General features: G+C 41.1%; 1 protein-coding gene across 10 annotated transcripts in view; it reads left to right on the forward strand.

Annotated features, from left to right (window-relative positions):
* DIP2A (disco interacting protein 2 homolog A) overlaps window positions 1-21,826 on the forward strand; it is a 200,231-nt gene that overhangs the window by 92,389 nt on the left and 86,016 nt on the right. For 6 of the 10 annotated variants that reach the window (XR_010591670.1, XR_010591669.1, XM_065562263.1 and 3 more), the window contains 3 exons: window positions 1,751-1,870; window positions 13,672-13,791; window positions 21,304-21,549. Coding sequence is in view for 8 of the 10 variants with exons in the window: in XM_065562263.1 (XP_065418335.1) it covers window positions 1,751-1,870; window positions 13,672-13,791; window positions 21,304-21,549 (486 nt within the window). In the remaining 2 variants the exon portion in view is untranslated. The remainder of the gene's footprint in view (window positions 1-1,750; window positions 1,871-13,671; window positions 13,792-21,303; window positions 21,550-21,826) is intronic. The other 4 variants (XM_065562260.1, XM_008175341.4, XM_005311139.5 and 1 more) reach the window with 2 other exon arrangements.

The raw sequence follows: 21,826 nt of genomic DNA on the forward strand, positions 1-21,826 counted from the left end.
ACAGACCACCATATACAAGAAACTCATGGATCCCCACACCTACCTTCTTAGATCCAGTAACCAGTCCAAACACACCAAGAAATCTGCCAGGCACTCAAATACCAAAGATTATGCTCTGAGGAGAAAGTCCAGGTTCATCTTAACACACTTAAAACCGCCTTCACCAAACAAGGACACCACACCAGAGAAGTAGATCACATCATGGCATGTGCCATCCAAATACCCTAAAATAATCTGCTTCAATACAGAAATAACCCCTCTGGCCATGCACCCCTGCTTGTCACCTGTCACCCCACACTGGAACCCATATGGGGTATCATCAAACAAATACAACCCATACTCAATGGGGACTCCATCCTGAAAGAAAACTTTCCTGAACCCCCTCCTCTGGCCTTCAAACAATCCCCCAGCCTCTACAAGCTCATCATCAGAAGCAGGATCCCCACAGACCAGGAGACACCAACTCAAAGTGGCACCAGATCCTACCAGAACAACAGATGCAAAACCTGCAGACATATCTTCACTGCTACAATGATCAACCCCCCCCCCCCCCACACACACACACACACACACCCCTCACCTTTCAAGATCCGTGGATCCCACAGGTGCCTATCACAACATGTGGTGTACCTCATCCAGTGCACTAAATGCTCCAATAACAGCTTTGTGGGTGAAACCAAACAATCACTACGCACTCAAATGAATTCACACAGGAAAATGATAAAAGACAAAAACGTCCTGTCACTTGCGGCTGAATGCTTCTCAGAAAGCGATCACTCTATATCTGACCTCTCAGTCCTCGTCCTCAAAGGAAACCTGCACGGCACTTTTTCATAAGATGACCCTGGGAGCTTAAATTAATTACTCTGCTAGACACTGAAAATCATAGACTGAACTGGACTTATGGCTTATTACAACAATCTGTAACCCATTAACCCTCCTTTTTATCCTATGACTGCAAAGATGTTAATGGGCCATGCTACCTTGAACGGTCCCTTACATTATGTACTAAGTACTTATGCTAACAATCTGTTCCCCCTTGCATTTTGCTGTGATGCTGGAAGTACCTTTCCCAGACCTGAAGACGAGCTCTGTGTAACTCAAAAGTTGGTCCAATAAAAGATATTCCTTTACCCCTGCCCCATTGTCTCAGCTTTTTCTCTTGACATTTTACAGTAAGTTCTTTCAGTCCATTTGGATGATCTGTGATGCAGAATAATTTCTTATGTGAAATAGTTTCTGGGATTTAGATCTGCCTGTCAGATCTTTCCATTAACTTGTCTCTGGACTAGGATGAAGGCACTGCTTTTAATAAGCACTCTTTACATGTGGTGTTGATAGAAGTAGTTGTATTTTCAATTGTTCAGAAATGTTGGCTAGGTCTGGGTAAAATCAGTTCAGATTGATGGATTTGAGTCATAGAAACTGAAGCTGCAGGTAAGAAAATTAGATTTTTTTTTTTTTAATATTGACTGAGCTATGGTCTAGTTCTGCTTTACAGATAGGTGGCATGAATTAACATTTGTGAGTCAGCATCAGATTTTGTAAAAATACTTCAACTATTGGAATTTAATTAAATATCCTTTTTCATTGTAACCTGTGGAAATAGTTTTTAAACCTGGCTCTTGGATGGTATATTTTACTTTTTCTAAAAAAGTAGTTCTCTTTGTAATGGGAGATACAAGCATTCATACATCACTGACCAGATATTGTCTGTGAATTGTTTACATGAGGTGGAATTGTATTTCAGGTGTAGATCCATCCCTGCAAGCAGAGAACAGAATCCCAGGCTCTTCACAGGCTACAGCTGCTGTATCTAAACAGCAAAAATCACGTTCTACCAACTCCAGAGATGAGCGCTTCCGATCTGGTAAGGAAAATCTGTGCAGCTAAAACAAAATGGGTGCCCCAACAGTATCATTACACCCATAAAGAGGTACATACATTATGCTTAAGGAGCCAAGTGAAGTGCTTTCCATATTGGAAGAAGGCAAGATATGAGGAAATGTGTCCAACCAGCTGTGCTGTATATACACATAGGCAATGCTTGGCCAACTCCAAAGTGGAGAAAATGATTGGGGAAGAAAGACAATCATAAACACATTCTGATGTTTTCCTTGTTATGGACTTAAACCATGCTTAACAATTTCCTCTCATCTGCCGGTCTTGCTTCCTATCATTGGAGCACCCTGTGCTAATTTGTACAAGGCTATGATTTTTTTTTCACATAAGGGTTATAGAATTACCATTTACCAAAGCTCTCTTTCAAACATTTCCTGATTTGAAGCAAATACACTCAAGTAATGGAAACATCACAATGGATATTCTACATGAACTTTTAAACATGCTTCAGTGCAACAAAGAAACGTGTTTTGGGAAATTTCTATGAAAATACCCATATCCTCCTCATATCCTGCTTCCATTGTTGCTGCTCAGGTGGCTAAAATACATTGTGTTTTGATGTGAAATTCCTTCTCACAATACTGAGAAAGGCAGGTGCTTTTTGAAAGCCATCATCTGGTAAGTCTATCCACGGGCTTCTAACTAGAATGTTGTTTCGGTGTGCTGTTGAGGGTCCCAGGACTGGGGAGGAAGGCGATATCTAGAGAAACTGGCTGCATAATGTAAATTTTTGAAGTAATATCTTACTAATACTTCGGTCACCTTGCTTTTAACTACTTGGCACCAGTATTTATGGCTTCACATTTTTATTGCTGGCATTCCCATTGAGAAAACTCTGCTCCTAAAATCAAGGCATTACATCTCCATGGTTTGTTTTTGAAGAATCCAAGGGTTGATGGGATCTTTTATGTGGTTTGGGTAGCATGTGCAAGGGCTTTTAGGAAAGATATGTGCTATCCGAAGAATAGATTTTCTGAAGTTTGGGGATGAGGATAATAATGAATATCAAAGAGAATTAATTAAATGGGATGCTTAAGATTAACTTTAATATATAATTTAGTCATTTGCTTTAAATTCCATCTCTTTTGTGTATCAAACTTATTTGCAATATAATTTTACTATCAGCAAATAAAATGTTCAATATATATCTAAAAATACACTGTAGAGGAAGCCTATCATTGGTTGATGTGGAGAAAAGGACAAACTAGGGCAGTAACCATACGAAGGCCTTTTGTGTCTAATTTTACGGTGTTGGTGGTATAATAAAAAGATACTGTATTGTGTGGAAGGTTATACTGTATTGTGTGGAAACATGAACAGTAAAACCTCAGAGTTACGAACACCTCAGGAATGGCAGTTATTTATAACTCTGAACAAAACGTTATGGTTTTTCTTTCAAAAGTTTATAATTCAACGTTGACTTAATGCACCTTTGAACCTTTACTATGCAGAAGACAAATGCAGGTTTTAACCATCTTAATTTAAATGAAACAAGCACAGAGTTTCTTTACCTTGTCAAATCTTCTTTTAAATCTTTCCCTTTATTTTTTTTAGTAGTTTACATTTAACACTGTACTGTACTAGATTTCCTCCCCCCCCTCTTTTTTTTTTTTGGTCATTGCTGTCGCCTGATTGCGTACTTACAGTTCCAAATGAGGTGTGTGGTGCACCGGTCAGTTTACAACTCTGGTGTGCATAACGCTGAGGTTCTACTGTATTCCCACTGGTAATAGTTATTGGGGTAGTCTTGGGAACAATTTCAGCTAGCGTACATAGATATCAGTAAGTGAACACTCTTTCAGAGAACAGGCATACTAGCTGCCACTGGTGCTGTTCTTTGTTCCAGAAACTTCAGTTAGTATTTCTAGAGCCGTGTTCCAAATTGACTTGTAATTTACTTCCGTTTAACATTCTAATGTTTATCACGACTTCTAAGCCTAGCAAATCCTTCCTTTTTAAATTTCAAGTTTTCTTAGTGACCAGATTTTGAACAGTCAAGAAAAATAATTAGTCCTGTTTTGATGTGGCTACTGGATGAATGTTGCTTCTATCTTGGTTTTTATCTTTTGTAACAGTTACCGATCACTGTCAGAGACAGGATAATGTACTAGATGAACCCACTGGTCCCATCCAATATGGCAATTACCATGATCCTGTTGTTTTCACTCTCTGCTATACCAACTAAAACTTATCCTTAAAATGCTAGCAGGAAGTGTACTTCTGTGTTTGAAAGCTTAAAATGTGGTGTTAGAGGGGGGAAAATTCTCAGTTGGAATATATGTAACTGGATTCTTTTGTTCCTGTGTGGTGTTTCAGAAGACCCTAGTGTGCTAAGAGGATACCAGATTCGTTGTTAAAGGGCATGTCTTGATTTATATTCGGCTTATGGTACTGTTTAGCCATGTGCCCAGCCAAGATAATATAGACATGACATCTTTCAGAGGCCACGGTTTTTTTAGAATAAATCCAGAGAGCTTGCAAGCTAGTGCAACTTCAGATCTGTGCAGCCAGCAGCTCCCTCCATCTTTATTTTATTTTTATGACCAAAGGAGATAAAAGGGCAAATATGAGTGTATTTTGTCTTCATTTCCCTGGAGTTTTAATATTAATTGAGAAAATATTATCCAAGCTTGTTCTATTTCCCGTTCTATGGGCTTGCTTTTAATTTTGTTTGAAATACAGTGAAGAATTTTAACTTAGTGGTTATTGATTTAATTTTCCTTCCCTAAAATGTTTCAGCCTGAATATCAACCACCATAAAAAGATGGTTATTTTTCAAAGTACACTCTGTACGTTGGCTAAAAGATGTAACTTATATGAGAGATCCTTGAGGTGCTGCATCACAGAACCTTGTGTGGAGCATGTCTAATCAAAGTAGTGTTAAATGCCAGCGATACCATCTACAGCATTTGGGCTCCTGATGCTCCTAACAGTAGTGGAACTAAACTGGTATTAGCAGTGGGAGAAAAGTTTTAGAAAATTTCTCTTCTGTAGGAAGGACTTAAAGAAAATTGTTTCCCATTATGCTTGCACACTACCAGAGCAGCCATAGATTCCTGCATTGAACCAAATGGAATGTTAATTGAATATTGGACTTTCCATACTGGGTCTGACCAGCAATCCAATATCCTGACTCCAGTAGTGGCCAGTACCAGATGCTTCAGAGGAAAAAGTAAGGAACCACATGGTAGATTATCTGAAATAACCTGTGCATAAGGGAAGTTTGTTTCTGACCACAGCCAGTTGGCCTGTGTCCTGAAATATGACTGTCTTTTCAATTTCAATCTAGCTACTGTAGCTGTTGATGTTCATACATACATCTCATCCTTTTTTAATTGCTGCTAAGTTCTTGGCCTCAATAGTGTCTAAGTTAATTAGTTCCACCTAGTTTAAGTTGTGTTTAAAAATTAAAAAGGTATTTTTATCACATTAAAATGTTGTTGCGTTTTATCTTACACTGGATGTCCCCTTGTGCTAGTATAATGAGAGGGGTAAATAGGAGTTTCAAACTGACCAGTCTGGGTACTGTTCTGTTCTACGTACTTCTGTCATATCCCCTCTTCTTTGTTTCCTTTCTGATTTATAGTCCTGATCTTTTTAATCTCTCCTGGTACCAAAGTCTTTACATGCCTCTACATACTTTTTCTTGCCCTTCTTTGTACCCTTTCTATATATACTGTATCTTTTTTAAGATGAGATGATTGAATGGAGCGCAGTATTGCAGGTCAGGCATCTCTTTCCAGAGTGATTAGTTAAAATTGTTCCTCCTTATGGTTGTTCCCTTGCACTTACATACAGTTGAATCCATCTGTCAATTGCTAGCCTTAGGCAAGTCTTTCTATAGTTCCTGAGTCTTCTCTCATTCTGATTAACCTAAATAATTTTGTCCTCCACAAATTTTGCCACTTCATTGTTTCTTCCCCTTCTCCAGAAAATTAATGAACATATTAAATAGCACTGATCCTAGTATGGTTCCTTAGTATTAGGTGCAGAAGTAGAAGGAAAAGAGAATGCACTGAAAATGTATAAAAAGATGCACAATAATATATTAATAGGAAATAAGGTGGGAAATGGGCCGAGGGGGGGAAAGGAAAGAAAATATAGCACATCTTAGTTTTAAATTACACTTTTAAAACAGTAAATAGAAAATTGATTGACAGTATGTTTCAGTTAAATACTGTATATAACAACAGTTTTCTTTAAAATGGCAACGGCATTGCACAGGGGGGTTTTCCACTTTGGTTAGTGGGCTTGGTCCTCAGCTTAGTAAGCATTGCCATTACTGACCTCTTTATCTGTTGAACATTGACTGTTTATTCCTACTTTTGTAAACCATGACCGTGCCACTCCTGTGGCTCTTTTGGGTAATGTTGATCGCTTATTTAGCTTCTGAACCACTGAGGTCTGAGTATCACTGGGTTAAGGAGTTGAGAAAGCAGTAGAAGATTGAGGTTGTGATTGTGGGATTCATGAATAGAATGAGTTAATACTGACTATCCTCCTTTTACTTTTCACCTCTTAATCCAGTATTTCCCAAACTTTTGAAAGCTGAGTCTCTCTCAGGAAAATGAAACTAAATGTGACCCCCCAGCTCCAATCCAAATCTTCCAGATGGTGTTTAAAGTCCTACCCATCTTAATTTATATCTTCCACATATGCATACATACACACCCTTACTTACCAGCTAGACTTCCATATCCCTCTAAGGGGCGCACACTACCAATTGGGGAAAACTGTCTTAATCTGTGCAGTTATTCACTGTGCTGTTTAGTTTCACATGAACTATAAATATTATACATTGCCATCTTATTCTGGGAGGACTTGTCTGGAAAGTGAAACATTTTATTTGTTTTGCTAATTCCTATTGAATGCTGCTTTAGTATCACAACAATATAACATTTTAATTTAGAGAGAGACGGTGGGTTAAGTAGTATCTTTTATTGGACCAACTTCTGTTGGCGAAAGAGACTGCTCCAGTGGCTCGAACAAGTAGAACCCCTCTCACACCAGGGAAATCTGAATCTGTTGCTGCCCCACAGACATTTTCGCTCTCCTGGATCTGGAATCCCCTTCTCCATTTAGCCTCTCTGTCTCCAGGAAGATATCATCATCTCTGGGGGAATCGACTGCATGGAATACATCTCCCCTCCAACAGTACTGTCATTGCCACCAGAATCATCATCCCTTTCATTGGGAGATTTTGAACTACCTGATGAGCGCTTTCTTCCCCTTCCCTGCATGTCCTTCACCCCCTCACCCCCAAAAGACCACACTGGTTTGGGACCAACCTCCACCTCATTTAACTCGGAGTCAGTTCTACCGGAACCGGTAAGACTGCCATCTTCATCGCTGGATGAGGTGGTGACTCTTACTACTTCTTTTCCCCTCTGTCCCCATGATTTCAGGCAGTTCCAGGACTACCTTCGCTCAATTGCTGGAGAGCTGCAGATTCCTCTCGAGGAGATCCAGGACTCCCAGCACAAACTCTTTGACATCCTACATGCACCCGAACCCAACAGAATAGCTCTCCCCGTTAGTGAAGCCATACTGGAGCCAGCTAGCACACCTCTGCCATCTGCGCTCCTACCCGCAAAAGGGGAGAGAAGTGTTATGTGCTGGCCAAAGGAGCAAAATTTTTGTTTTCTCAGCCCGCTGCCAACTCACTGGTGGTCCACGCTATTTCTGAAAGGGGTAGACAGCAACATCCCAAGTCTACTCCTGCTGATAAGGAGGGCAAATCCTGGATCTTCTGAAGAGAAAGGTCTTCTCGTCATCCAGCCTCCAGTTTAAGGTAGCCATTTACCAGGTGCCAGTGGCTAAATACAATTTCCTGAACTATGCCAAGTTTGCAGTTTACTGACAGCCTTCCGCAGCAGTCTAGGGCTCATTTCCAAGTTCTGGTAGATTGATAGCCAAGATTATTCTCCAATCTGAAGCTGATACCTCTGCTTGAGCTCTGGCTACTGCAGCAGTCCTGCGCAAGGAGTCATGGCTCCATGAGTCCAGACAACTATCATGGACCTTCCCTTTGATGAATCACACCTCTTCAACCAAAAGACGGATGAGTCCCTCCATACCCTGAAGGACTCCAGGGCTACCCTCCACTCAGTAGGGGAGATATACACCTGCCCCTAAGTGGAAATTTCACTGCCCATTGTTCAGATCTAGACTTGTGGCTCAGCAGTTTTTCCATCAGAGACCCTGTGAACCACCACGTCAAAGACAGAGGGTTCAAAAGTCCCACTTCACTTCAAGTTCCTCTGCAACTGGCTAAGCATCTCAATATCAGCCCCCAGCTCAACATTTTTGATTGGAGCTTGAGAGCCCCAGAATACTAAGCCCAACACTTCCCAACCCTCACATGCCATTTGGGGGTCACCTAGCACTCTATTTCAGTGTAATAACAGACAAGAGCATGCTGAATGTCATCTACTTGGGGTATAAGATGGAGTTTACATCCTTATCTCCTCCAATCCCGCACCCCACCCCTCTTTGGGGGACGCTCTGAGTATTCTCAATCAAGAGATGAATTCCTTATTGCAGTGAGGAGCAATAGAACATGGAGACCAATCCTCGATCTCCACCATCTCAACCACTTCATTCGCAAACTCAGATTTTCAATAGTCACGTTGGCAGCTATAATTCCATCTTTAGAAACGGGCATGTGGTTTACCACTCTTGATATGAAGGACGCCTACTTTATTCAACCTGCTCACGGGCACTTCCTCAGATTCATGGTGGGCGCCAACCATTTTCAGTACACGAGTACTCCCCTTTGACACAGCAACTACCCCCAGAGTCTTTACTAAGACATTCTCATCAGTAGCAGATTACGTCAGATGCTGTGGTCTCATTGTCTTTCCCCTACCTCGACAACTGGTTCCTTGTCACCAAGTCCCACCGGGAAGCCTACACGTCAACTTCTATGATGCTACATCTCCTCTCCTCGCTGGGAGTCAGCATAAACACCAAAAAATTTGTTCTCACCCCCACATAATCTATGGACTTCATCAGGGCAACTTTGAAGTCATGTTTGTCTCTTGTAGGTCATATGGCCTCATGCGCCTAGGTCACCTCATTCAGAAGACTCCACCTTCATTGCCTTCAGACATGACTGCAGTTGGTATACTCTCCAGACTGCCATTCCATGAACCTCCTGGTGACAGTTCTTGCCAATGTAGTATCTTCTCTGCTATGGTGGACAAATTCTCACGAGGTATGTATGGGCACAACCTTTCACCCTTCCTCTCTGGGCAGGACCATTATTAAGGACGCATCCCTATTAGATTGTTAAGCCCACATGAAGAGCCCCGTGGCACAAGATACCTGGACATCTTGAGAGTCCAGGATGCACATCAATACCCTGGTATCACTTCTCCTATCAGCATAGGTACTCCACCTCCCCCCAGAGCCAGTAGCACTGTGTACACCAGTTTGTAGTGTAGACCAAGCCTAATAAATCTGTCTGCATTAATTCTGGAATAATTATTTTTTAAATGAATTTTAGTGCTTAGTAAAAGTTGGATGCAAAACCATACTTGTCTCTTATTAAACGAAAATAAGGTGGTGTGCTTTTATTTATTCTCCCCACCCCCCATTAAATGATCTTGTTTTAAAGAAGAGATTTTGGGCAGGTAATTTCCAAACACAACTGAATTTGATTTCTTAAACAGTTTTGAATATACTTTGGGGAAGCCACATTTATTAAAAGTTAATCACTTATGAGCTTGATGGCCCTTCTACCTCTTGCATTTTATATTTGCAACACATAACCCTACTATTAACTGTTTCATTATATTTGCAAATCACTCTTAAACCCAGAAGAGAACACTATAATGATAGCATGCAGCTTTGTTTTTCTTTAAATAGAAAATTATTTTAAGCTAAGATTCTAGTATTCAGGAGCTGATGGACAGGAAGTGAGATTCAGCATGCTAAATATTCACCAAAAATATTCTGTTTATATATAGCATACTAGTCTTTCACATGAGTTTGAATCCTACTTAGTTCATAAATGAAAACATATATTTGACCTACCTACCCTCTGGTGGACATCTACAAACTTCCCCAAACAATCACATAGTCTGGCATGATTTTCTCTCTCTCCAGGTTTGGGATACCCGGCGGGTTGCATACCAGGATTAAAGTGCACAGGCAAAGTCTTGTGGAGAAAGCCTGCTGGCTTTGGCAGTATTGTCACTGCTTTATTTTCATCAGATCCAGTTTACCTAAAATTTAAAAATAACAATAAGGGAGAAGGTGAAGAAGTCACAAATTACACAACTATTATAGTATGGCAGTGTTTTCCAAACTTTTGGGAGCTGAGTCCGCTTCAGGGAAATGAAAGCAATTGCACTACACTACAGTCTTGCCATGTGGTATTAAAGGTATAAAATCTTAATTTATACATTTTCTGAGGCACTCTGCCTCACTCTCCCCTTCCCCAACCATTTTGGAAAGGGCTGGTATGACATTAACTAATTAAAATGACCGTTGCTACCATTGTTATATAATTGCAACAAATTGTATACAAAATGTGACGCATGGCCAGAAAGGGTTAAGCAGCTTGTAGGTTAAATAACCCAGAGTCACCCATTAGAGAGATGTTAGAAAGGAATGTAAATGGTAATTAGGGCCATTCCATGGTAGATAGGCTAGAACTTTGAAATGCAAACCTATATTGTTAGAAATTAGAAGTGATACTAATTGTATGTGTCAAATATCAGGGGGTAGCCGTGTTAGTCTGTATCTACAAAAACAACAAGGAGTCTGGTGGCACCTTAAAGACTAACAGATTTATTTGGGCATAAGCTTTCATGGGTAAAAACCTCACTTCTTCAGATGCATAGAGTGAAAGTTACAGATGCAGGCATTATATACTGACACATGGAGAGCAGGGAGTTACTTCGCAAGTGGAGAACCAGTGTTGACAGGGCCAATTCAATCAGGGTGGATGTAGTCCGCTCCCAATAATAGATGAGGAGGTGTCAATTCCAGGAGAGGAAAAGCTGCTTCTGTAATGAGCCAGTCACTCCCAGTCCCTATTCAAGGCCAGATTAATGGTGTTAAATCTGCAAATGAATTTTAGTTCTGCTGTTTCTCTCTGAAGTCTGTTTCTGAAGTTTTTTTGTTCAATGATGGTCATTCTATTACAGATTTAAAAGTCACTATCATTGAACAAAAAAACTTCAGAAACAGACTTCAGAGAGAAACAGCAGAACTAAAATTCATTTGCAGGTTTAACACCATTAATCTGGCCTTGAATAGGGACTGGGAGTGGCTGGCTCATTACAGAAGCAGCTTTTCCTCTCCTGGAATTGACACCTCCTCATCTATTGTTGGGAGTGGACTACATCCACCCTGATTCTCCACTTGCGAAGTAACTCCCTGCTCTCCATGTGTCAGTATATAATGCCTGCATCTGTAACTTTCACTCTATGCATCTGAAGAAGTGAGGTTTTTACCAATGAAAGTTTATGCCCAAATAAATGTTAGTCTTTAAGGTGCCACCAGACTCCTTGTTGTAATTGTATGTGTGTACTCATCTTTTGTTAAGATGTTAGCCATGTAAACAGGCAGTTCCTGTCTGTCACTATCGCTATTGAATAAGAGATCAAAGGGAAATATTAACGTTTAGATGAATCTTGGGGGCAGTAATGTCATTGTCAATATGTCTCTGAAGTTTGTGATAGACTGCCTAATGGATAAATTGCCTTGTGTTTAATTTGGGTAACTAATTACCAGTGATGCTTAGGAAAAAAGTCTCCATAATTGCCTATTGTTCACCGAAGGACTCCAACCTATCACAAGAAGGCCTGAAACTGTATAAAGAAGGGCTTGGGTTCTGATCCTTTTTATCTCAGATCTGCTTGATGCTTCATGGAGGGGAAGCTCAAGCCCAAGATTGAGCTCTCCAGTCGTGACTGGATCTCCCTGAATACAAACATTGGCCTATAACCTATGAGTTAATTTTGAAAGAACTCTTTGCAACTACAAAGCTCACCATCTCGGCTATGAATCTTAATCTCAAGAATTGTACTCAAGTCTGTATCTATACTGATTTTTTTTTAACAATACTCTTTACTTTTTTAATAAATTTTAGTTTAGTTAATAAGAATTGTCCGTAAGCATCTAAGTTACTTCTAAGCTGCACAGCCACGTGGCTGCGCAGCTGCCTATTAAGCCCTGCGCAGGGGCTCAGGGCTACAGCGGGGAGAGATGCCTCTCCCCCAGTGCAGACCTGCCACAGTGGGGAGAGGCGCCCCTCCCCATTGGCCCCAGTGTGAACCTTCCTCCTCCGGGGAAGAGGAGCCCCTACTTCGGCCCAGCCGGAACTGCCACAGCCGGAGAGAGGCACCTCTCCCCCGCCCCCAAGCCTGCACCCCAGGCCAGAGCCTTCATTCCCCTCCTCCCCCCCAGACCTCAACCGTCTGCCCCATCCCTGAGTCCCCTCTCATGCCCAGAACCCCTCATCCCCGGCCCCACCCCAGAGCCCACATCCCCAGCCAGAGCCTTCACCCCCCCACACACACCAATTCTCTGCCCCAGCCCTGAGGCCCCCCCCACACTCCGAACCCCTCGGCTCCACCACATGAATTTTGTTATGTGCACCAATATGAAGGGGCTGTGTCATATACCACCTGCATATTGGTGCACATAAAATTCATTCCGCACATGGACGTAAAAAATTAGAGGGAACACTGGTAAGCATGTATTTGGGTAAGATCTGAAATATTTATTAACCTGGGAGGTAATATGTCTGATCCTTTGGGATTGGTAGAACCTTTTTATGTGATGAATAAGATTTTCAGTAATCCTCATCATATTTGACTTGAGTGTCTGGATGGAGGCCTGAGGGTGGGTTGCTTTAAGGGGACTGTGTTGATGGCTTCTGAGTAACCAGTAAGGTATAATAGAAGCTGTTTTGTGCTGGTTTGATAAATCTAAGTATCAGAATATCCGCCAGCTTTGGGGATTGTCACCCTAATTGAGTGACCTCAGCTGGCTCCCCAGGGACTCCGGTCATAGCTGATATATTCATAATATACTTCCTTTTTATACATTCTTTGGTATTTGTCAACATTTGAAGTAGAATAATTGGTATCTGAGTTAGCACTGTGTTTTTTGTTTGTTTTTTAAGACCGTTCACATCTCAGAGCTGTTGTTTCAGGCTGTTTGTAAACTCAGACAGACATCTCTGCATCAGTTACTCACTTCACGTTTTGAAGGTTTTCTCCCCAGTTGTAACTACGAAGACTATGTTTAAAATGAAAGCTGAGACTTTGAAGAATAATTTAAAGGTTTTTCTGCTTTGCAGCCTTCCCCCACCTCCCATGAGACCTTCAGATCCTCTCAAGGGGGATCACAGCATACTTGGGGAAACCTTACAGTATGGATGTGTCACTGAGTTTGCTAGGGTACATGAGTAAATGCAAATATCACAGCTGCTAAACTAAAAGTATGTTGTTACTGTTTTGGCCTTTAGACCTTTGTGCTTTCTGACTCTCCAACACGGTGAAAAAGCTGCTGCTGTTGAGACTGGAAATATGTTGCTTCTACTTAGTAACTAAGTGCTGGTGAAACAAACGGATTACTGAACAAGGGGCCTGAGCATACGTTGTCAGACTAAATAATTAATGTTATGAACCATGATGTAGCACCACTAATTTGTAAAGAAGGTTAAATCTATGGCATGTATAATGTTTTGGAAGGAAAATGTAGTTTTACTTCATTTCATAACTGTTTTTGTTGTTGTTTATTACTATCTAGATGTCCACACTGAAGCAGTACAAGCAGCTTTGGCTAAATACAAAGAGAGGAAAATGCCCATGCCTTCAAAAAGACGCTCTGTTCTTGTACACTCTTCAGTAGAAACATACACTCCTCCAGGTATCTAATAAGTCAGCATACATAAACATTGTCAGGTAAATTTAACATTGCAAATGTAGTGAGTGAATGCAGTTTATTCTACTGACTTTGAAGTCTCCCATGTGTTGCAGTAAGCTTCTTGCATGCTATGTGAACGTTAGTCCTGATGCTAAAATGTAGGTTAGATTTGGTCACTGTCCGCATTTCTTTTCTTCCACAAGATTTTCTGTCTCTTTTCTTAAGATTTTAGAAAAGCTTTAGGGTGAATAGTAGCCCTTCTTAAGCACAAAAACTTGTTTATCTTCATTTGTAAAGTCTCATTCTGAAAGTATCATCATGGCAAAAATATGTCAGAGCTTTGTGGATTCTTTATTAAATGTTGCATGAGATACCTTTTTTTAAAATGGCTGGTGAGAAATGCTTTACAAAATTAAACTATTGAAAAAGCTCCTCGTTTGTAAAATAGCCTCCTAGTTTGTTTAAATCACTTATGGTTCATGCCTAGAGCTCATCACTTGTTGTGAATTTAAGAGTGTTTAGCCCAAAATATATTTAGAAAAAAAAAAAGCCAAAAAAACCCCACCCTGTTACTTCCATTACTTTTAAAGAGAGGAAAGACAAAATATTAGGTGCCTTTTGCCTTCTCATCCCAGATCATCGTAAGGATAAGAAAAACCTCATTCTGCAGATACATGCTGTTCTAGCAAGCTGAGTACTTTGGGGTCAGTGTCTTGTATGCCAATGTAAGTGAATTTCTCACCGACTCTAAAGTTTTGAACAACTGATTCTGTCACGGTCCTTTTGTGAGCTGCCCTGGAGTAGAGCCACAGTGAGCTCTGATGCCTTCACCTCAGTTCCATTTCTTAGCACCATCAGCGGAAGTACTGCCTGGGCTGTTGTGCCTCTCCTGTTTGCTGGGCCACATCTTTTCTCTCAATCCCTCGGCCTTTGAAGAAAACTTTGCTATTTACCTGTTCTTTGTGTAATGCATTTTTATGGATTCTTTGCCCACCTTTATTAATAAAAATGTACTTTGAAGGGATATTTGTGGCAGTCTAAGTTCATGGTCCGTATCTTCTATTTCTCTTCCCCTTTACCCTTTTTGTCTTTCAGATATAGAGAAGCTAATCACCTTTAAAAACTTTGCGAGTATTTTTGTTTGATGACTCTGTTATGTTATAATAATAATTTCAGAAAAATATAACCAATGACAGGTTTACTTTGGGGCATGGACAGTGATTGCTGGGATGTGGTTTCCCAGCCTGAGTGTCTGAAGTCTCTCTTGGACACCTGCATTGACTTTCACAAGTTAGACTTCAGGTTGGCCTGGATTGCCTCACAGTTAAAAGCCTCAAGTGAACCAGGGTTCAGCACCCAGCTGCAGGTGAAGACTGCAGAGTTTCCTCCTGGGTCTGCTCACGTGCAAGTAGACCACCTGAAGCGTCTATTCAGAACCCTTGAAACATCCTCCTTGCTTAGGGAATCCGGTGTCCAGGAAAGGTGATTTGAACCATCAGCAGCGGTGTCTTGGAGTAATCATGGTCAATGCCTCTTTCAGCAACATCGGTCCTACAACTTCCTGTATCGCTGCAGCAGTTTGGGTTGTCTGTCTAGGATGAAGCGTACTGTGAATAGGAGATTTTTACAGATTCAGACTAACACGGCTACCCCTCTGATATTTGTGAATAGGAGAGCATACAGGAGTGTTGTCCTCAGGCTTGGCGGAAAACTACTTGCCATCATAAGTGCTCCAGTTTCTGAGGCAGAAGAGGAAAAATGATTGGATTCCACAGCCTTCTCTTTCTTTATAAAAGCCAAAACCAAAATGGAATTTCCCTCTATTTATTGAGAAAATGTTGGCCATTCTGTTTTCTCTGGAAGCACTCCAGGACACATTTGAAGTATCTGCTGATAGTTCCCCCTGCAAATAAAGGAATGTTTTCCACCCACTCAGTCCTAAACTGATGGTTGATAGATCTACGAAAAGGAAATACTTGGTTACAAGGGCTGCTGGTTCTCCTTCCTAACACAAGACTTGTGTCACAGGCTGTTGTCACCATTAGGAAGCCTGACAATACGCTGTTCCACATTTTTTCAGAAGAAGGGTTTAGCCAGTCTGTAATGTCTGTTTCAGCATGTGTTTGTACCAATTTGGAATGGGAAAGGCCCACATCTTTGTGAATTTTCTTCCCTGAAGTACATTTTAAGTGGTTTCTAGAGGTGTTTGGAAACAGCATGATATCAGGTCTGAACTACCTTTGATTGGCAACACAAGTAGCTCACTCCAGAATCAAAACGTACAGACATGCATGGTGTAGTGAACATTGAGCTTTTATGTAGAGATACAGCTGGGGCTTGTATGATGATGGAAACCTTTTGGAGAAAAATGGGAAGTGTGTTTCTCAAACACAGTTTATTTACTTAGGCAGCCATCCAGTCCTCCTGCCTCATAGAGTTGATAAGGGAAAGCACCAGCAAAGAAGCCAGCTATTATTTCTACTAGATTTAGGGATGCTCCTAGTTCTCTGGCTCTTTTCCAACAGCAATCAGTATACTGAACCCTGCTTCTAGGAAGCAAAAAAATCTGGTGTTTTGATAGAATTTAAAGCAAGCAGCCAGTCATCTTTTATCTACTCAGGAGGACTACCCTGAGGGAAGGGAAACTAGCCCCTTTTCCCCTTGTGACCCTGATTACCTCAGGCACATTGAGTTCTGTTTATGAAGCATGGCTACAGAATTCAGATTAGATAAACTTCTCCAAAGTGTCCTGCTCGAGAATGTCCTTGACATCCTCAGTATGAGGAAGAAACTGCAGGATATACATTCTCTTAAAAAAGTATCAGCCGCCTGCTAGAGAAGGGAGGTATGTATATTCTGACATGCCTGTCACTGAGGTAATTGGGTGCCAAGTGCACCCAGCAGGGTCCTTATGAGGAAGTAAAGACCCCAACTTATATCTAGTGAAAGAAATGGTCAACTGGTATCTCTAGAAACAATCATGTTTTTCCTAGGTGAGGGTGACTGCTTATGTAATTTGGGACTTGCTATGATCTATAAACACAAGAGGGTACATCACCCAGCTAAGTTCCATGTCACTAAGGAGAGAGTTCCTAAACCATTTTAAGTCTTTTTTTTGCATTGGTGCTGCATGAATTCATAAAATACTTATTAATGTTTCTACACAGAATAAGAGCAAATGTTTCCCCTTATTTGGAGGATGGGGCCATCAAGAAGCATGTCATTTTGGTAGGACAAGAATCAGTTTCTACCAGTGCTGGAGTCAGTGGGAAGTCTAAGCTTGTTCCTCAGACAATTGAAGGTTATGCAACCCATGCTAGATGGGGCTCATCTAAAAAGACTGTACCCTAGGACGAAACATGGAATTTAAGGTTTGCCAGTCAGAAGGTTTCAACACAGACTTGCTGAAAACGTTGGACAGCATGGCCACAGGGGTGTTCATGTTACTCCCAACACTCCTGCCTATGAGGCAACCACTGTGGGCCCTGAAGTCTCAAGATTTGCAAGTAACACATTTCCTGCATTGCATCTGAATGACAGACAAACTACAATACGTGTTTGAGTGGAAGTTCAGGAACAACCTGTAATTGGGAAAGTCTCCCAAATTACTCCTGTCCAAATTGTAGTAACTATGAATACATCCTGCCTGGGATGGGGAGCTCACATGGCATAACTTTGCACCTTCTAGGGTTCGTGATGTCTCAGAGAACAAAATCTACATCAAACTCTGCAGGCAAGGGTGGTCTTAAATGCTGTCCAGACCATAAGATATGTGGTAACCCAAATGGTGTCTTTGATCCAAACAGCCAGCTATGCTACCTCATTTTATATAAACAAATATGGAAGAGTTGATTCACTCATTCCTTCTGTATGAGGATGTTGGGATTGCACATTACCCTAAAAACATACTAGTTATCCCTTCCAAGTCAGGAAAGGATAACATGATTACAAACAGGCTAAGTTGATCATTAGTGTATCTTGGATCAGGGGCTGGTCAAGTAGAAAATAATTTTATTGACACTTCAATGAACACAAAATTACAGGTGTTTGTGTGCATCACCAAAAAGCTTCCTTTGGACAATGTCTTCCCAATCTGTTAGGAAGGGAAATTGCATGTCTGAATATCCTCTGGCAGTAAATACTTGGCCAACAGAGGATCTGACCTTAATCAAGGAAATAGAGTTCTTGACCTTGTAAAAATGCTGATAGCCAATCCCATTGCACTGAGAAGCTTGCCCCGTCCGAGCACATGGAATCATGGCAGTTTTCTGCATCTAAGCCTGAATACATTTCCCAATCAGCATGGTTGCTAATGGGTTAAAGTTGAAGGATGTTGGTCTCTGAGGTTCCCCTAACTGCCTGGAAATAGTATAGCAGATGGGTGTACAGTGCAAGTCCCACGTGGATCATTTTTCATACTCACGAACACTGCTCTTCGTACGTCAGGATTAGAGACTTCTTTCCAAATAGCACCTTTACCAGCCAGCTTTGCTTTTTGCAGTAATTTTCAAGGCACATCATTTTCAATTTCCTGACATCAGGAACTGTTTAGGACTTAATGTGTGTAAACATTTTAATCTGTCTGTGTGGTTCTGACATTGAATAAGTTTTCTTCTTAATACTTGGGAACTGAAGTTTCTCATACAAGATGTCACTTCCTGGTGGCAGTAACGTCAGCTTACAGGGTGAGGAAGCTGCATGTCCTAGTTACTTAAGCTGAAGTTCAAGGATAAAATCCTTTGAGATTGTTAAATTCCCTTTTAATCAATTAGTCTCATCCTATTAACATGTTTAACATGTTGTTGCATCCATCTGGATGTGAGTTTTTTTCTACATAAATTTTATTGAATTGTGACTTCAGATATCCTGCTGATACACATTTGGTCCAAAGGATGTTGGTTTTTGCAGCTAACCTGTGATCAGATTTCATTAGGGAGATTTGTAAGGCAGACATAGCATTCTCTGCACAGCTCTTCAAGAACCAAGTATGGAACGTTATCTGAGCATATGTATTTGGTGACAAGAAACATACTCATCTGTCACTATGGTTCTCTGGAGATATATCTGAGATTGATCACCACCCAGTGCCCTTCATACTTGAGGGGTTGGTAATCCTCTTTGGTTACTTTTTTTGCATATTCAGTTTTCACCTTTAGCCTCAGAGTAAGTGCAAGTTCCAGGCATTAAGGATTTATGCTTTGGCCTCATTAGAAAGGCAGCTGCAATGACCCCTGCTAGAGCCAGCAGCCAAGAACTTTTAAGCTCTGGGAGTTCCCCAGAAGTATTATCCGCAGGGCACAAATCCAAGCCTGGTGATCTATGACAGCTGTATCTCTTCAAAGAACTATTGTTACAGATAAATATATTTTTACTCAAAATATGTCCTGACTGGCATAAATCCATAATTTGAGGCGAAATGGTCAGATGATATTAGAGCTTCACTCAGCCCACTGGATCCAGTTGAAGCCACTGGATAATTCTCTCTTTACAAGAGGGATCTCGAATTTTCATATTTTTGCACTGTTTAAAACCAATGATTCTCAAATTACTGGAAGTGTTAAATTCTTGATAACCCCAGGGAATAATGTATGAAGCATCTGGCAATATTCATGTTTGTTGCTATATGTAATCTGGGATTCTTCATGTAATTCCATATCAAAACTATGTTAATAGTACATTATATTGGAACCGTTAATCTACCAAAGGTTAGGAAATACCAAAGTTAAGATTGCAGGTATTCCACATTAACTCTGTCACCTGCCCATGTAGCATCAGTTGAAAAAGTCTGGAAGAAAAATATCCAGAGGAGGAGCTTCAGCCTCCAAGATTTTGCTGGTTTACACAAATGGTACAGAGCAGTGTAAATGCCATCATCTGAAACTATTTGGCTTCTAGACCATCTGAACACCTCTCCTCCCCTGCCCTGTTGCTGTTTCTCCGAAAAGACTCTTCTCTTGTGACTCTCAGGATCTCTGCTGCTGGGAAATCTCTGGCCTGGCAGAGATCCTAGGCTACACCAAAGGACAATGCCTGTTCTTGTGTAGCTTAGGAACTCCCCCAGCAAGGCACCTTCCCCAGCTGCTGAGCTCCTAAAGCACCTGTCAGGTTATGGCCAGGAGAAACCTGTCAGCCCAGTGAGGTTTGATGGAGACTGAGGGAATGTGAATGGTCCTGTAGGTCATTCAGAGTCCTCAGCCCTAGTCTCAGCCCCTTCATGCCTTCCAAGGCTGGTTGGAACCTTTCCTCTGCAATTTCACACCTTCAGAAACCTGGCCAGCACCTTTTCTCAGCTTCTGTTCACCTTACAGTCTGCAGCAGCGTCTCCCTCAGCCTCAGTTATCCCTTTCAGTGTGCATGTATTTAGATTATTGATTACTGACCAGTTTGCTATGAAACTCATTAATTGATAATGTGTGTGCCGTGTGTCATTCCTTCATTTTTCATTTAAGGAGTTGAGCAAAAATAAAATAAATGCTGTGAACACTGAGGTTCAAATGCTCTGTCAGCGCAAAAACCAATTTTTCTTAGGAAAAGGCCATGCACCCTCTTCAGCAACGGCTACTTCCATGCCAAATTTCAGCTTCAGACCTCAGCTATTTTGGCTAGGGAACTTGTTTTAAAAAAAAAAAAAAGGCAAGAATTTTTCCATAATGCGACAAAATGAATTTCCCCAAGCAAACCTTATTTCCTTGAGCTGTTTGTCTTCTGCCCAAAGGTGATGATTTCTAACATGGAAAATTTGAGTCCAGAAGATGAAAGTTTCAGCAAGTTCTAAGTAACTTGAAGCAGGCAGTTAAAACGGGAGTGATCAAACCTTAGCTGTAGCCATGTGTGGCTGCCACCACTGTAACAAAAGGCCTTAATAAGTTTCAGCCGTGTCATGCACTGGACTAGCCGGAATACACGTACCTTTTGGATTGGGTTCCTAATTCATTATCGTTGTGATGAAACTAAACCAATGTAAAATAAATATTTCATTGAGCAGCCCAGATTTACTAGCAGTAAATGAGCTGGCCTTTGGGTGTGCTTTTTGCTGTCATTGTTTTATGAATCTAGAAAGAGGAATCAAGTTATGCAGGGGTTCAAATGGAAAACAGTGCTGAACTTTTAATTCTTAGCTGTGGGGGTAGTTCTGCTCCGACTATCCAAAAATAGAGAGCACTAAGTGTGTATATGTCCTTTGCCATGTTGTTACTGTATATATTCAATAGCTTAGGCAGAAGTGGCTTATTTAGCAGATTATATTTTTGTCATTCCAAATAAAGCAGTTAAAATGAAATGTTTTGCTGTGTTAGACATTGTTTTCTAAGGCTCCTGTATCAAAGTTAAGCACTACCACTATGAAAGGGTGGCAATGGAACAGAATTTGTGCATGTGAATGTGCCATATGCTTAGAACATGCGTCTCATGTTTAGTGCATGAGAAATGCCAAATGGAGAACATGGAAAGACTTCATGTTCCCCTTTATTGGGTCATTCCTACATTACATGCCTGTCATCATTATTTTAATCACAGACACATCGTCTGCCTCAGAAGATGAGGGCTCGTTACGTCGGCAAGGGCGGATCACCTCCACTCCGTTCCAGAGCCATTCCAACGTAGAGCCCTGGCTTAACCGGGTTATCCAGGGCTCCTCCACCTCATCCTCTGCATCCTCCACCTCATCCCATCCAGGAGGGAAACCTGCTGCTGCTTCCAATACTGCTACTGCCACCGCTGCTGCCACTGTGCTTGCAGATCTTATGGCCCACGCTCAGCTAGGTTAGTAAAAGAACTGCCTGTTTGTAGCTAAAAAGAGTAAATCAATTGTTAAGCAAAGCTGAAAAATACAAGTGTGGTTATACACGGAAGTCAGGTATTCTCATAAGTGCCATACTTTACTAAGAGTATTCCTATTAAAGTGTACGATCCACAGGCCAGGTATGTGTCATGTATTATTTTCCACTATAAATAGATACTTACAAATTACCAACAAGCATTCCCTTGCTAAAATGTTAGTGTCCTGGTAAATCGAATCAAAGGTACCTTTCTAGTACAT

Source organism: Chrysemys picta, chromosome 11 (genome assembly GCF_011386835.1).
Source record: "Chrysemys picta bellii isolate R12L10 chromosome 11, ASM1138683v2, whole genome shotgun sequence".
Lineage (NCBI taxonomy): Eukaryota > Metazoa > Chordata > Testudines > Emydidae > Chrysemys > Chrysemys picta.